The 14,360-nt window shown below is 44.2% G+C and overlaps 1 protein-coding gene across 1 annotated transcript in view; it reads right to left on the bottom strand.

Annotated features, from left to right (window-relative positions):
- The window catches only part of LOC147603692 (putative ATP-dependent DNA helicase CHR12), a 38,182-nt gene extending 25,262 nt beyond the window's left edge, over positions 1-12,920 (bottom strand). The window contains exons 1-2 of the mRNA XM_086796152.1: positions 12,487-12,920; positions 11,622-11,724 (exon numbers count right to left, since the gene is read on the bottom strand). Of these exons, the coding sequence (XP_086652278.1) occupies positions 11,622-11,724; positions 12,487-12,789 (406 nt within the window). The 5' untranslated portion in view covers positions 12,790-12,920. The remainder of the gene's footprint in view (positions 1-11,621; positions 11,725-12,486) is intronic.
- Positions 12,921-14,360: the final 1,440 nt, after the last annotated feature.

Here is a 14,360-nt window from a genome sequence, read left to right as displayed (position 1 = left end):
CCCCATCCCTCAGTACTCACTAGCACCTCTTGAAGTCATCAGCTATTGGGAAGTTAGGAATACCATTGCCATAGTGGAGCTCATGCAAGGCCTTCTATTGGAGTTTCATTCGTAGCTTCAACAATTCCCCTGTCTCTGATAGATGGGCATACCTTGCACAGAGACTGTCACCCACCCGTGTTTGTGAGAAACCCTAACCATGCACATGGAATCTTGAAGATAAATATAAGTTGGACATGTTGTCTGACTTAGCACGGTAGGCTTCATGATTAGACATGAGTTCTTATTCTAGAGGAACCCATGAATGGACATGCTTCCATCACTAAGCGGGGAAGTATGATTGGACATGCTTCCATCTCTGAGAGGGGAAGTATGATTGGCCATGGACATACTTCCATCCCTAAGTGGGGAAGTGTGATTAGACATACTTTATAAAAAGCATGATGGATTATGCACTCTTACCTTTATAGGGGAGAGTATAGATGGATACAAAGTGTATTGAACCGATGGTATTCACCTTAGGCACATGCACATTAAGTTGCTTGATGAACTTGCATCGAATACTGTTTTGGGAATGCGTGAACACATAGGCATTCATCCTTAAGCATCAAATGCTTGCATGTTATTGGTTGTTGATCTATTTGCTTGTATTTTGCAGGAGGTTAAGTATTCTTATCACCTAAATTTCAACAAATTTTAAAAATATACCTTAGGATCGAAATTTGCTGGGTGGCGACACAGTGCCGGTGGATGTGTTGGGTAAAACCCATACGCAGGTCCCTGTGGAGGTGCGGTCGGTAATGGATGCATACCAACACCAGCAAGAAGAAACATGGATTGGGTGGGAGGTTTTTGTGCTTGAGGTTGTGCAATATTCCAAAACACATTAGGAGCAGAAATAGGTGGTGAACCAGAAGAGAAAACAATGTTACCTCCTTGTACACCAGTAGTCTGGGAGCGTACTCTGCTCCTAGCCCCTCCTCTATTCAAGTTCACATTACTCTAGGAATCGAGGGTGGTAGTTAGTACCATATGTTGAACCTGTGCTGCAGAAGTGGACACCCACGTACTGTTAGGCACATAAGCACTCAAAGGTACATACGAACTTGACACGGTCTCCAACTGAGTTGATGACGATGGAACTTCGGACGACCATGGTGGTACCTGTCCTCCCCGAGAGAATGACCCAACCCGAAGACTAGGCTGTCAGGTAGACTGCGCAACAGGGCTCTCCAAATAAGGCTAGATACCGGGGTCCAATACTGGCACTCTCGCTGTAGGCATGTATCCCCCTCTAGAAGCAAAGTCTAATAAGCTCGAAGAGGAAGGTCGAGATGCCAAAGGTGTAGAGGGTGAGTAGGTGCAGACAGGCTGGTTGTCTCCCAATGTAAGACCTCGAACAGGGCTCTCCAATGAGTAAGAAGTCCCATCCTCCATGTGGTCTCAATCCGAGTAAGGAGAATCAACTTCTGGTGCGGAATCATGGGTAGACGATCCATGCTGTGTGCTCTCACGGTCTTCGATCCCCTTGCTCACGATAGCTTTGATACCATGTGAGGGCAAAAGGACGAAAGGACCAGATGTGCGAGAGATCAGAGCAGATCAACACGGCATGAAATGGATGAATGAGTATATGTATAATGGTGAATGTAATCCAATACAAGAGGGCCTCTGACTCTAAGAAAGTAGACCGGCGAAGAAGCAAAGACAAAGTCGAAGCAAGAGGCTCAGTCGTTGACAAAGGCTCACATCTAGGACAACAGTGGCACTCCGTGTGAAGTAGAGGTCGAAGGCTGCAAACGCAGGACTGCAGTAAACATAGATGTGCTGCTGAATACTGAGGGAGCACGCCGATTGCCGTGTGGTGTGGAGGAGCACTGATGCTCGATGATGAATAACCAGGGCAGAACGCTGCTGCTGAATGCTAGTTGGCGAAGGAGCAGGGCTGCACTGATGATGAATAAAGATATGCGTTGAAGCTCGATGATGTGGGCAGAAACGTTGCTGCTGGAGTGTCGATTGATGATCTGCGTGTAGCCGGGCTGCTGCTGAGCCGACGGCTGCTTGATCATATGCGATGGTGATCAATGTGTTGATGGGTCAGGCGGCTGCTGCAGTGGTAGAGCTGGCAACTTAATTGAGTGTGTGGAGAGGAGGGGCAGCACGCTTACATAGTGCTGGCCCCCACTAATACCAGGTCAGCTGGCAGTGTCAAATCCCCTCGGATCTCCTCGTGATTGATCTTGGTTCGAGACTCGAAACCAGCAAACAAACGAACAAACAAACAACAAGGGGGTGCAGGCCTGACTCACCTCCCAACCATGACAATCGTAGGCAAGCCCACAGTCTTGGCTGTCCCCACCGAGCCACGAGCTGAGCTAACTAGGTTGACATACCGACCAATCTCCTCCTCGCGACGTCCCATACCGCCACAAAGCTGCCCTCGCGGGCCTCGAGATTGCTGCCGGCCTCGGCTGCACAAAGCAGGTGCACGTCTGCACTAGATCCAAGCTCCAAGACCATAGAGCTCTCACAAACTCGCGAGACTCTCTATATCCCAATAACTAACCTTGGCCACCCTTTTATAGGCTCTTGGCCGGTCATCGGGCGTCCACACTTGGGCGCCCGCCCGTCCATACTTGGGCGCCCGCCCGTCCATACTTGGGTGCCCGCCCGTTAGTATTTCCCTAACTCAGCTCGTCAATCAGCCTGCCTAGTTCCAAGCTTCCCCAAGCCTCGAAACTAGTCTTGCGTGCGTGTAGCACACGGTAGATACACACTGTGCACATGACATACTCCCCTTCCTCTAAGAGCTCACTCCTGAGCTCACTAAAAAGCCAGGGTAATCTCTCTGAAGAGTAGTCAATGTCTCCCATGTAGCGTCCTCCTCAACACGATCCTTCCACTTGATCTTGTATTCCGTGATAAGCGTATTACGCAATCTTTGTTCATGAAATCCAAGAATCTTTTCAGGTTCGTGCGGAACAAATGTCATGTCCTCGACATCTATAATTTCTTGAGGAGTAACTAACTGATCTACTCCACCCAGTACTTCCTTAAGTCTAAGGACATGAAATACAGGATGAACTTTCACATGAGAAGGCAAATCCAATTCATATGCAACTGAACTAATCCGTCGTGTAATACGAAATGGTACACAGTATCTAGGGAATAATTTCGGAGATCTACCTGTCCGTAAAGTCTCGGAATCTTTCGGAACTCGCAAATACACTATCGTTCCTTCAGAGAACTCTCTAGGTGAACGATGTCTATTAGAATAAAACCTGTCTCGATTTTGAGCACTTCTAATAGATTCCTTCGCAACTTGTAACATTTCCTGCATATCTTGCAAAAAATTACATGCTGCATCATGCTGAAGTCCTGAGAATCCTACTGTAATAGGTGATCTTGGTTGAAAACCATACATAAGCATGAAAGGACTAAACACTGTACTCGTATGCTTAGTACTGTTATATGCAAATTCTAACATAGGAAGATAATCCTACTGTAATAGGTGATCTTGGTTGAAAACCATACATAAGCATGAAAGGACTAAACACTGTACTCGTATGCTTAGTACTGTTATATGCAAATTCTAACATAGGAAGATAATCCTCCCATGAACTCTGTCTTTTGGATACATATGCTCGAAGCATATCCTCCAAAATCTGATTCACTCTTTCAGTCTGGCCATCAGATTGAGGATGATCAGAGGAACTCAAATTCAAAGTTGTTTCCAACTTCTCAAAAACAAGTTTCCAAAAATCACTCGTAAACTTAGAGTCCCTATCACTGACTATGTCCTGTGGTAATCCGTACAGTCTAAACAATTGCTCGATAAACTGCCGTGCTAATTGCGTAGCTGTAATAGTCTTCCGGGTCGGTAAAAATCTAGCCATTTTTGTCAAGCGATCTACCACAACCCAAATAGAATCGTGGCCTTGATGTGTTCTTGGCAATCCGGTAATAAAATCCATGGAAATACTTTCCCATTTATTACCTCGGATTTGCAAAGGATGCAACAACCCAGCCTGTCTAAAGCGTTCAGCTTTATTTACCTGACAAATTTGACACTTGAGAATATAATCTTCTACATACCCTTTCATCTTTGGCCAATAAAAAGTGTGTTTCACTAACGATAACGTCCTATGTACCCCAGGGTGTCCAACAAAAGGGACGTCGTGACACTCCTTAAGAATCTTAGACCTAATGTTCGGGATCTGTGGTACACAAATTTCTAACTATCAGTCTTGCAAAGCCCTCTCAATGACTGAAATAAGTCAGTAGAAATCTCGGTGAACGACAAAGTATTCACCTCTCTAATCCGACTAAGCGCATCTGCAATACTATTCATGGACCCTCTCCGATAACGGATCTCAAAATCAAAATCTTGCATTAACTCTGTCCAACGAGCTTTCCTTCCTCTCAAATTATCCGCATCACACATACTTGATTGACTGATGAGTGATCAGTCAATACCACAACTTGGAGCCATATAAATAATGTCTCCAAACCTTGAGAGCATGAATTACAGCATAAAGCTCCTTCTCAAGGATTGGCCAACGAGATTGAGTGTCGTCTAGCTTTTTACTTTCAAAAGCAATCGGTCTACCATCTTGAAATAAAGCAGTCCCGATAGCATAGTCACTAGCATCAGTTTCAAGAACATAAGGCCGACTAGGATCAGGCAATGCTAAGATAGGTGCTTCCTTGACTTTATCTTTCAAAAGTCTAAAGGCCATATCCAAATCGTTATTCCAAGTGATAGGCTGATTTGACTTACGTCCACGACCTTTCAATAAGTCGGTCATCGGTAGTGTGAGCTGAGAGTACTTCCGTACAGATTTCCGAAGAAAAACAACAAAACCGAGAAAAGAACGAAGTTGTTTCACTGTTCGCGGTATAGGCCAGTCCAGAATCTTCTGAACTTGGTCATAGTCAATGCTCAATCCATCTCTAGTGATCTTGTGTCCCAAGTAAATGATGTCGGTCATAAAGAACTCACATTTACTTAACTTAGCATATAGTCGATTCTGTCTTAAAATAGATAAGACAATCGTGAGGTGTCTAACATGATCCTCAAGAGTACGACTATATATCAAAATATCATCCAGGAACACCACCACAAATTTCCCCAAATGTTCACGAAAAAGATCGTTCATCATTTGCTGGAAAGTGACTAGAGCATTGGTTAACCCAAAAGATAATACGAGAAACTCGTAATGGCCATACCTAGTCCAAAAGGCGGTTCTTTCGACATGCCTTTCATGAATACGTATCTGGTGGTAGCCAGTACGTAAATCTATCTTCGTGAAATATTTCGCTCCTGCTAACCGATCAATCAGGTCATCTGATCTAGGGAGAGGATAACGGTTCTTAATGGTCAACTTGTTCAATCTCTTGTAATCTATACACATTCTCCAAGTATTGTCCTTCTTTCTCCTAAGCAACACAGGTGCACCCCAAGGTGATTTACTTGGACGGATCTGGCCCATTCTCAAATAATCTTCGAGTTGTTTAGCCAACTCATCTTCCTCGGCTTGGCTCATCCTGTAAGGTGGAATACTGACAGGATGAGCACCAGGGATCAAGTCAATACGATGATCTACTACCCGTTCAGGTGGTAAACCTGATGGCAGTTCCTTAGGAAATACATCTTGAAACGAATCAAGTATCTTCTGTAATTCTTTCCTTTCAAACACACTTAATTCATTTACATCCAAGGAAGGGATGAAAAAGGAAGAAAGTGGAATCAATACACAATGGAAAGCGGTATACAAAGAAGAATCCATTATATTTCCAAAATCAATTGTATTTACAAGAGGTCCCCGAGAGGGATGAATACAATCACCTAAAATACTATACTTGGTGTCCCTATGCTGAAAAGAAAAAATATGACTAGACCAATCTATCTGGACGTCAAGAGTCTTAAACCACTCAATTCCTAATAACAAGTCTACATTTTCCAGATGCATAACATAGCATTCCAGAGTGTCTTTGTAGTCCTGAATCTGGATTGGAAGCATCTCCACCTTGCGATCCCAAACTTGCCTTTCCGCAGGTAGACGTACCTCATAGGTATGGTCGCTGAGTGTCGTATCAAGACTCAATTGCTGCACAAGTTTGTAGTTAACAAAGTTATGTGAACTGCCAGGGTCTAAAAGAATGTGAATCTTATGGCCATTCACTTGTCCATAAACTCGGAGAAGATCATTCAAGCCAAATACTTTAGAATTGAACAGACAATCAGTACAAGTACTAGGGCGAGAAAGTACAAAAATTGACGTACCTGTCAAAGACAACTGATTAGCTGCCTTTGGCTTGGGTCCTGCGTTTGTCTTGGTACCCTTTTGCTTTGGGCACTCGTTACGCATGTGTCCTTTTTCTTCGCAGATAAAACAACGTCCTTCCTTCTTGAGCTTTAAAGCCCTAAGGAGTCATTTCTTCTTCGCTGGTATCGAACTTGAATTCTTCGAAGGTTGGTCCGAAGACTTGCCTTCAGTCGTGTTAGCCATAGGTACAGAGAACTTTCTTTTATGCTTGTTCCCCTGCTCGGTAACGGGTTTCGACTTGGAAGAGACCATCGTATCATCATAGATACGAGCTGAATGAATAGCATCATCCAATGTTTTACATTTGTTATTTTTAACCTGTAAACAGTACGAGTCTGGTAAACCAGCTACGAAAAACTCCAAAAGAGTAGTGGGATCCATCTCTGTAGCTTTCATCTGCAAGTCACGAAACTTCTGGAGGTAGACCTCATAAGTGAGGTGCTGCGAGGTCATGGTCAAAGGTGAAAACCGGGTAACAACATCGTAATCATCCTCTTTCTCGAGGAATTCTTTCTTGAAAACGTCTTCGAATTGTGCCCAAGTCGTTTGCTTAGGGTTGAGTTCCTTCCACCAAAGCAAAGCTTTGCCGGACAAGAAACCTGCTACTAATTGGATCTTCTTTCCGTCATCATATGGATGAAACTGAAAGTGAACTTGCCACTCATGTAACCACGTGTCCACGATCTCCTTGGTGCGCTGCTTTTGCTCGCCCCCCGAACAGTTCCGGAGTAATATTGGGACCTAAAGCTGAAGACAAGGTATCCATACCCGAGAAAGTAGAGAGGGTAGTGGTCAAGAGAGTGATGGAGTTCTGCAAAGCTTGCATCTGGGCTGCGATTTGTGCCTGACGTTCCGTCGAAGAAGCTTCGAGAGCGACTTTGAACTCTTGGAAATCTGATTTTGTCACAAAATCATCAAAAAGATCGGCATCGGTACCTTCCGTAGCCGGCAAGCCTTCGCGTTCCACAAGGGGCTCCAACTCCGATTCTTGGGTCGACATCGTGAAGAGGGAACGCGGAGAGAAAATTCGATCTTTGCACAACAAGAGTGCGAGTGAACTTGAGAGCTTGAGAGCTTGAAAACTTGAGAGATGTGTGGCAAGAAGCCCACTCGAGGGGTTATAAAGATAGCCCCAAAAGCTAAAAAATCTCCAAAAGCTAGGCTTAGCTTTTGCTTTGCTTTTGTGTTTTTTTTTGAATAAATATATATATATATATATATATATATATATATATGGATATATATATTCTATATTCTTTTATATATAAAAAAACACTTTGAAACCTTGGAGGAGGAGTCTTTTAAAACTTTTTTTTTTTAAAAAATTAAACTCAAAAAAAACGAAAGCTTTTAAAAAAAACGTGCTTTCCTTGCTTTTTTTTTTCCCTTCTTTCCTCTTGGATTAGCGCCGTCGGTTGTTTGCAGGCGTCACACGTGCAGTGGTCGCCATCTTTGCTGCCGGCCTGCTTTCCAGCGTCTGCGCCAGCCTCGCATAGGTCTTGCCACTAGGCTGCGTGGGCCTAGGCTGGCTACGCAGGACTGGCCTGGGCGCTACCTGGCTGGCTACGCTGCCTGGCCTTGGCGCTTCGCTTGGCAGGCCTGGCCGCCTGGTCATGCAGGCCTGGCTGCCTGCTTCCCTGCCTGCGTACAAGTCCGCCTGCGCACAAGCGCCTGGACACGTGCGCCAAAGCATACTAAACAGCCTGCAAGCGACTGCATAATAATACCCACCATGGCTGCACATACAAGTGTTAAACAACACAGCCGTCGACCTTCTCTCTCTCTCTCTCTCTCTCTCTCTCTCTCTCTCTCTCTCTCTCTCTCTCTCTCTCTCTCGTTCACAAAAAGCAAACGTGCTTTTTTGTTCTCTGTTTCTCTCACCCGATTTGCTCATGCGTATGATTGCACAAACGAGTCATGCCTCTTCTTTGCCAAGCAAAAGACCCTTCTAAGACTACCATCTCCCATCAACATGGGTCTCTTTGATGAAGAAAAAACACATACTATTCTGAAAACAGCAGTATGCAAGCTTTTTAACACATACCTTTCTTCGACCTCTTCTTCTCTACCTACCGACTTGCTCGCTCACGAGGTATGCTCTGATACCACTGTCAAATCCCCTCGGATCTCCTCATGATCGATCTTGGTTCGAGACTCCAAACCAGCAAACAAACGAACAAACAAACAACAAGGGGACGGGATGCAGGCCTGACTCACCTCCCAACCATGACAGCCGTGGGCAAGCCCACAGTCTTGGCTGTCCCCACCGAGCCACGAGCTTAGCTAACTAGGTTAACGTACCGACCAATCTCCTCCTCGCGACGTCCCATACCGCCACGCGAAGCTGCCCTCGCGGGCCTCGAGATTGCTGCCGGCCTCGACTGCGCAACACAGGTGCACGTCTGCACTAGATCCAGGCTCCAAGACCATAGAGCTCTCACAAACTCGCGAGACTCTCTATATCCCAATAACTAACCTTGGCCACCCTTTTATAGGCTCTTGGCCGGTCATCGGGCGTCCACACTTGGACGCCCGCCCGTCCATACTTGGGTGCCCGCCAGTTAGTATTTCCCTAACTCAGCTCGTCAATCAGCCTGCCTAGTTCCAAGCTTCCCCAAGCCTCGAAACTAGTCTTGCGTGCGTGTAGCACACGGTAGATACACACTGTGCACATGACAGGCAGCCAACCTGACCAAGTAAAAAGGCCCTTTTTTAGGCCTTTGCAAGGCTTATAATTGAGGCCTTTTGCGCGGCCTTTTGGGTCATTTTGGATTGGTTGTCACACACTCAATGCAAGCTTTGAAGCATTGAAAGAATCGGTGACTAACCACCAATGCTGCATATAGTAGATTCTAGCAAACCATTCGTGGTTCTTATGCTAGTGATTTTGCCATTGGTGTAGCTCTTTATCAAGATGGAGGCCGGTTGCTTTTGAGAGTAAAAAGCTCACAAAAGCCGAAATGTGGTATCCGACTTAAGAAAAAGAGTAACTTGCAATAGTTCATGGTTTGAAGAAGTGGAGACATTATCTCTATGTGCTCCAAGTTCGTAGCTTGGACAAATCATCATTCCTTAAGGTATATTTGTGACCAAAGAGATCTTAGAGGTCACAAAGTAAGATGGGTTGAACTCATGCAAGATTTCGATTTTAAGATTCCATACCAAAAGGGCTCTAGCAACTGGGTTGCAGACGCACTTAGTAGAATACCTGAAGTTGATGCTCTCTCCGTATAACTGAGATCTCGACTAATCTCTTTCTTTCTCTTCAGGGGCTTTGCCAAGGGGATCGCTTCTTTGGAAGGATCTAGTAGCTAGTTCACATTGGAGGCAACTAGAACTGGAAATCTGGAATCCTAGAGCAGTCGTACTGAAGAGAAGATAGTCCGGCAATATTCGATTTGAAATGGGTTATTGTGATAAGAAGTAACAAAGTTTGTGTGCCGGACATTGATGAAATTCAGAAGAGAATACTTTTCGAATGTCATGATGTTCCCACTGCAAGGCACCCAAGAATTCAAAGAACCCTTGCGTTAGTCAAGGAAAACTTTTATTGGCCGCCACAAATGAAGGCCTATAGTGAAGATTATGTTAAAAAGTGTAGCCAATGTCAAGTGAATAAGGTTGAACGCCTTAGGCAAGGTGGCTTACTTCATCCACTTGAGATACCAGATTCTAAGTGGCAGAGTATTTCCATGAATTTTATTGTGAGACTATCTAGAACAAATTGAGGACATGATTCTATTTGGATAATAGTGGATAGACTAACCAAGATAGTTAAGTTTATTCCCACACAGTCTACAATTAAGAGTCATGAGTTGTATACTTTATTTGTAGATCAATTATACAAGCTTTATGGATTGCCTAAAGAAATAGTCAATGATCGGGATGCAAAATTCACTGCAAGGTTTTGGCAAGATATATTTGCTAGATTGCAAACTAGGTTAAGTATGTCTTCCTCAAATCATCTATCATCTGGAATCACATAGTCAAACTAAAAGAACTTATCAAACTTTGGAAGATATGGTAAGGGGTTATGTTTACCAAGTGGGAAAGGTATATACCTAGATGAATCCAAGAACATGCCCAAATTCACCTTTTAGGAACATGCATGTTATATACTCATGGTAGTCAACCCACAAGACTATATAACTATCAACTCCATTATGCATAGTATGGACTAGATACTACGACATCCCCACTAACGTCATCAGTGCCCAATAGTTGCTGGACATTGCCGTGTGGGTGTATCTTAGAATTCCGAAAGATTCCAAGACTATGCGTACAGGCAAGCATTATAAGTTATCTTCTAGGTTTTTTGAACCGTTCAAGATCACAAAGAAGATTAGTGCTGTTGCTTATCGTGTACAACTTCCCCAAGGTTTTACAGTTCATCTAGTCTTTCATGTCTCTAGATTGAAAAGAAGCCTGAAAAGAAGCCAGGTGACTCGGATGAGATGGTTCCTTTACAAGAACTAATCCCAAAAGAACAAACTGAATATATTCCTAAGGAACCAAAAATGGTTCTTAATCAGCGTACTAAAAATTCAAGACAAAGTTCTTATGATGAGTATATGATTAAGTGGAAGGGAAGATCTTAGAGAGAAGCTACATGTGAATCCGTTTGAAATTTGCAGGCCATGTTTCCCAAGTTCATTGCTGAGGACATCAATGGTTCTTAAGGGGGGGAAGTACGTTACGTCCACACTAGGCACCTAACCTAGGGTGGGTTAATCCCAGGTTAGAGGGGTGCCTGGCTAGGGGACGGCTCCACACTAAGTGAAGAAAGGCTTTAAATCGGAGGCATAGTTATTAAAAGAACCATGGGAAAGCACTTATAATAAAAGCACGGCTAAGTTTCAGGCCCAGGCTCCTATATAAGTGAACCCAAGGCATAGTTCTAGGACATGATCGTCTAGTCTAACTCGTAGCATAAGGCCCAACAAGATTACTCACCGCAAGGACACCTACAAGGTGTGGCTAGGTGGTATGGGACGCCGAGTCTTCCTACGGGGGAGCACTGCCTAGGGTGTGTGTAGCTATGGCCTCCAGCTCAGGGGTGAGTCCAGATGGACTCTACGACTGGGAGGTGAGCCTAAAGTCTTTCTTCTAGGTGTGTTCTACGTCAGATGATCAAGTTAACATCTTGATGTGCTCATTCATCTCCAATCAAGGTGCCTTTTGGCCCTAAAGTGTTCATTCATCTCCTATTGGGGTGCTTTTTGACGTGTGCTGAATACAAAAGAACAGAGGGTTGTGATGAAATTCTCAGATAAAGACATGAAGAATTACCAATCTCAGAAGTAAAATCTCCTTCAGATAAGCGATGCTGGAATGATAGATGCTGTGAAGATAACTGTCTCGTTTGAGGTTGGCTGATGTCTGCACTTGAAATCTGTATATCAAACAAATTCTTGAAACAGTGATGAGGAAGCCAACACCAAAAAACATAAAAAGAGGCATAGGCAATCACCAATGCTATAGAAGTATTGTGATGTGACATGTGCTATAGCTTGAATTATAAGAAGAAGAGGGCCGCCAGCATGTTTTGAAAGGGGTATGAATTGGCAAGCTAACATAGATGCAACATCAGTGCCAAAGATGAAGACAAGTTAGCAATTGTGGTACATACTAAAGATGAAGGCAAAACTTTTGATACATATGCTGAAGAGCATGCTAGAAAGCAATCTCTACGTTCTAATTTTACCCCTGATTCTAGCTAGCTTATGTTATGAGGCCTCCACTTCGAGGAGAAACCACGACCAACATCCGACATCCTAATTTGGAAGCGACATCCTTCTAAAGGAGACCCTACGGCAAACCAAGGGATCTCCCAAAATTTGTCCCAGGGCACAATGGCAGCTTTGACATGCTATATCATTTCCCTGTCCTCCTTCCCTCCACTGTCAATCACAGCATACTCTCCCAAAACAGGTAGAAAATGTCAAATCCTGCTTTTTAGCAGAGGCAAAACCATGCTTTCTGCTGCTTTCTAAGAAGAAAGCCCATTCTAGGGTAGCCGTACTGCTAAACTAGCACGGAAAACATCAAATGAAGTCGTGAGGTCTGCTTTCTCTCCCAAATTAGAGCAGGATACCATTCTATGGTAACGCGGAAAACTTCGAATTCCATCATAAGACGACGATAGAAAACGCACCTGGGAGTGATCGGAAGAGGGAAGAGCATGAGATTCTGCAGCAGAAGCGGGGGGCACGGTTGGGGCTGCATCGTCGGCAGCGGCGAGGGAAGGCCTCTGCGAGATGGAAGATACGACGTCCCAGATGGATTGCGGGAGTGGCAGGTCGCGGGAGACGTAGCAGAGGGCCTGCAGCAACACCTTGACATGGAGGGCCTGCAGGGAGGTGAGATGGCGAGCATCCTCGCTAGAGTTTCTCATTATCACATGCTCCTGGGTGTTAGGGTTTTCCGCCATAGCCACTGCAGCTGCGAGATCTGTCATCTCTCTTCGGAGCTTCTATATAGCATTTGATTTCGTATCTCTCTGTCTTCTTCCCGGATTCGTGGAGGTGAATTTGTGAAACGAACAATTAAATAATTAATAACAAAAATAAGCCAGGCAGAAGCTGGTTTAAAAAACCGCCCGCCCACGGGTGATTTATTATATTCTTTTATTTACACTAAACCCCTTTTACACGTGGTCACACGTGCCAAGAGGGGAGCGCGAGGGTGACTTAGATTTATTTTTTTTACATCTGCCAGCTGCAAACCCTTGGGTGAATCGTCCTTCCAAGAATTCTATCATGCGCATGCTTTTGCAAAAAATATAGGCAGCAATGATATCGCGATTCAGAGACAGCCCATTCTCAATCTCATGTACTACGGTGTGTGAGTAGCCATGCCATTCTTCCAAGCATGGAGCATTTGTCATAGAGAGGCATGTAAAATCTAAGCTTCACTGTCTAAACTAAGGATCATGTGGCTAATCAATCCCCAAATGGCAATAAGCCCAAAGCTTTGTGAAAAGCTTCAAACTTTTCTTGTGAGAGAGCTTTCATGAACATATATGCCACATTGTTGTCTGCACATTGTCATGTGTAGAGACATAAGCCAGGCTAATCTCTCCTGCAATGAGCCTCTCCCTAACATAATGATAATGCACCTCAATGTGAGAGAGCTTTCATGAACATATATGCCACATTGTTGTCTGCACATTGTCATGTGTAGAGACATAAGCCAGGCTAATCTCTTTTCTTGTGAGAGAGCTTTCATGAACATATATGCCACATTGTTGTCTGCACATTGTCATGTGTAGAGACATAAGCCAGGCTAATCTCTCCTGCAATGAGCCTCTCCCTAACATAATGATAATGCACCTCAATGTGCTTTGTGCAAGCATTAAAAATTGGGTTCCTCATCACAATGCTAATGCACTCTGGCTATCAATGAAGATGGAGAACATCAAGATCTACCAAAAGAAGGCATCTGAGCCATACATACTCCACAGTCACTATAAAAGTTGCCATGTACTCAGCTTCAGAGCTCAAAGTGGCTACTTCTTGCTAAGCTATGATATATATGAAGAATCACCAAGATGAAAGTAAAATCCACTAGTGGGACACTCACGTGTCACAACATCCAACCCAATGAGAGTCACAGAAAGCATGCAACTAAGACTATCACCCCCCTTAGCATAGAATAGCCCAAGGAAGTGAGTGCCTTGTAAGTATCGAGAAAGTAAGCATTAGCAACCTGCTAGTGCTTACTTCTGGGACTGTGCATAAACATGCTCAATTGGGAGACACCCCAAATTGAATGTATGGCCTCATATTGCATAGATAGATGAGGCACCAACAACTTGTTGATAAAGTGATGCATCAAATGGTTCATGTGCATCCTAGAGACTGAACCTAGCACCTATCTCTATTGGTACAGCCAACAAGTTTACAATCTTCAAGACCAAACCATGTAAAGCAACCTCTCTATGTACTTTAACTACAACATCACAATACCATCATCACGCTGCATACGTATGTCCAAATAATAATGCAACGAGCCCAAATCTGTCATCTT

The sequence above is a fragment of the Cibotium barometz genome, chromosome 63 (assembly GCF_041138505.1).
Source record: "Cibotium barometz isolate CiBa-2024 chromosome 63, ASM4113850v1, whole genome shotgun sequence".
NCBI lineage: Eukaryota > Viridiplantae > Streptophyta > Polypodiopsida > Cyatheales > Cibotiaceae > Cibotium > Cibotium barometz.
This window is presented reverse-complemented; position numbering and strand designations above follow the sequence as displayed.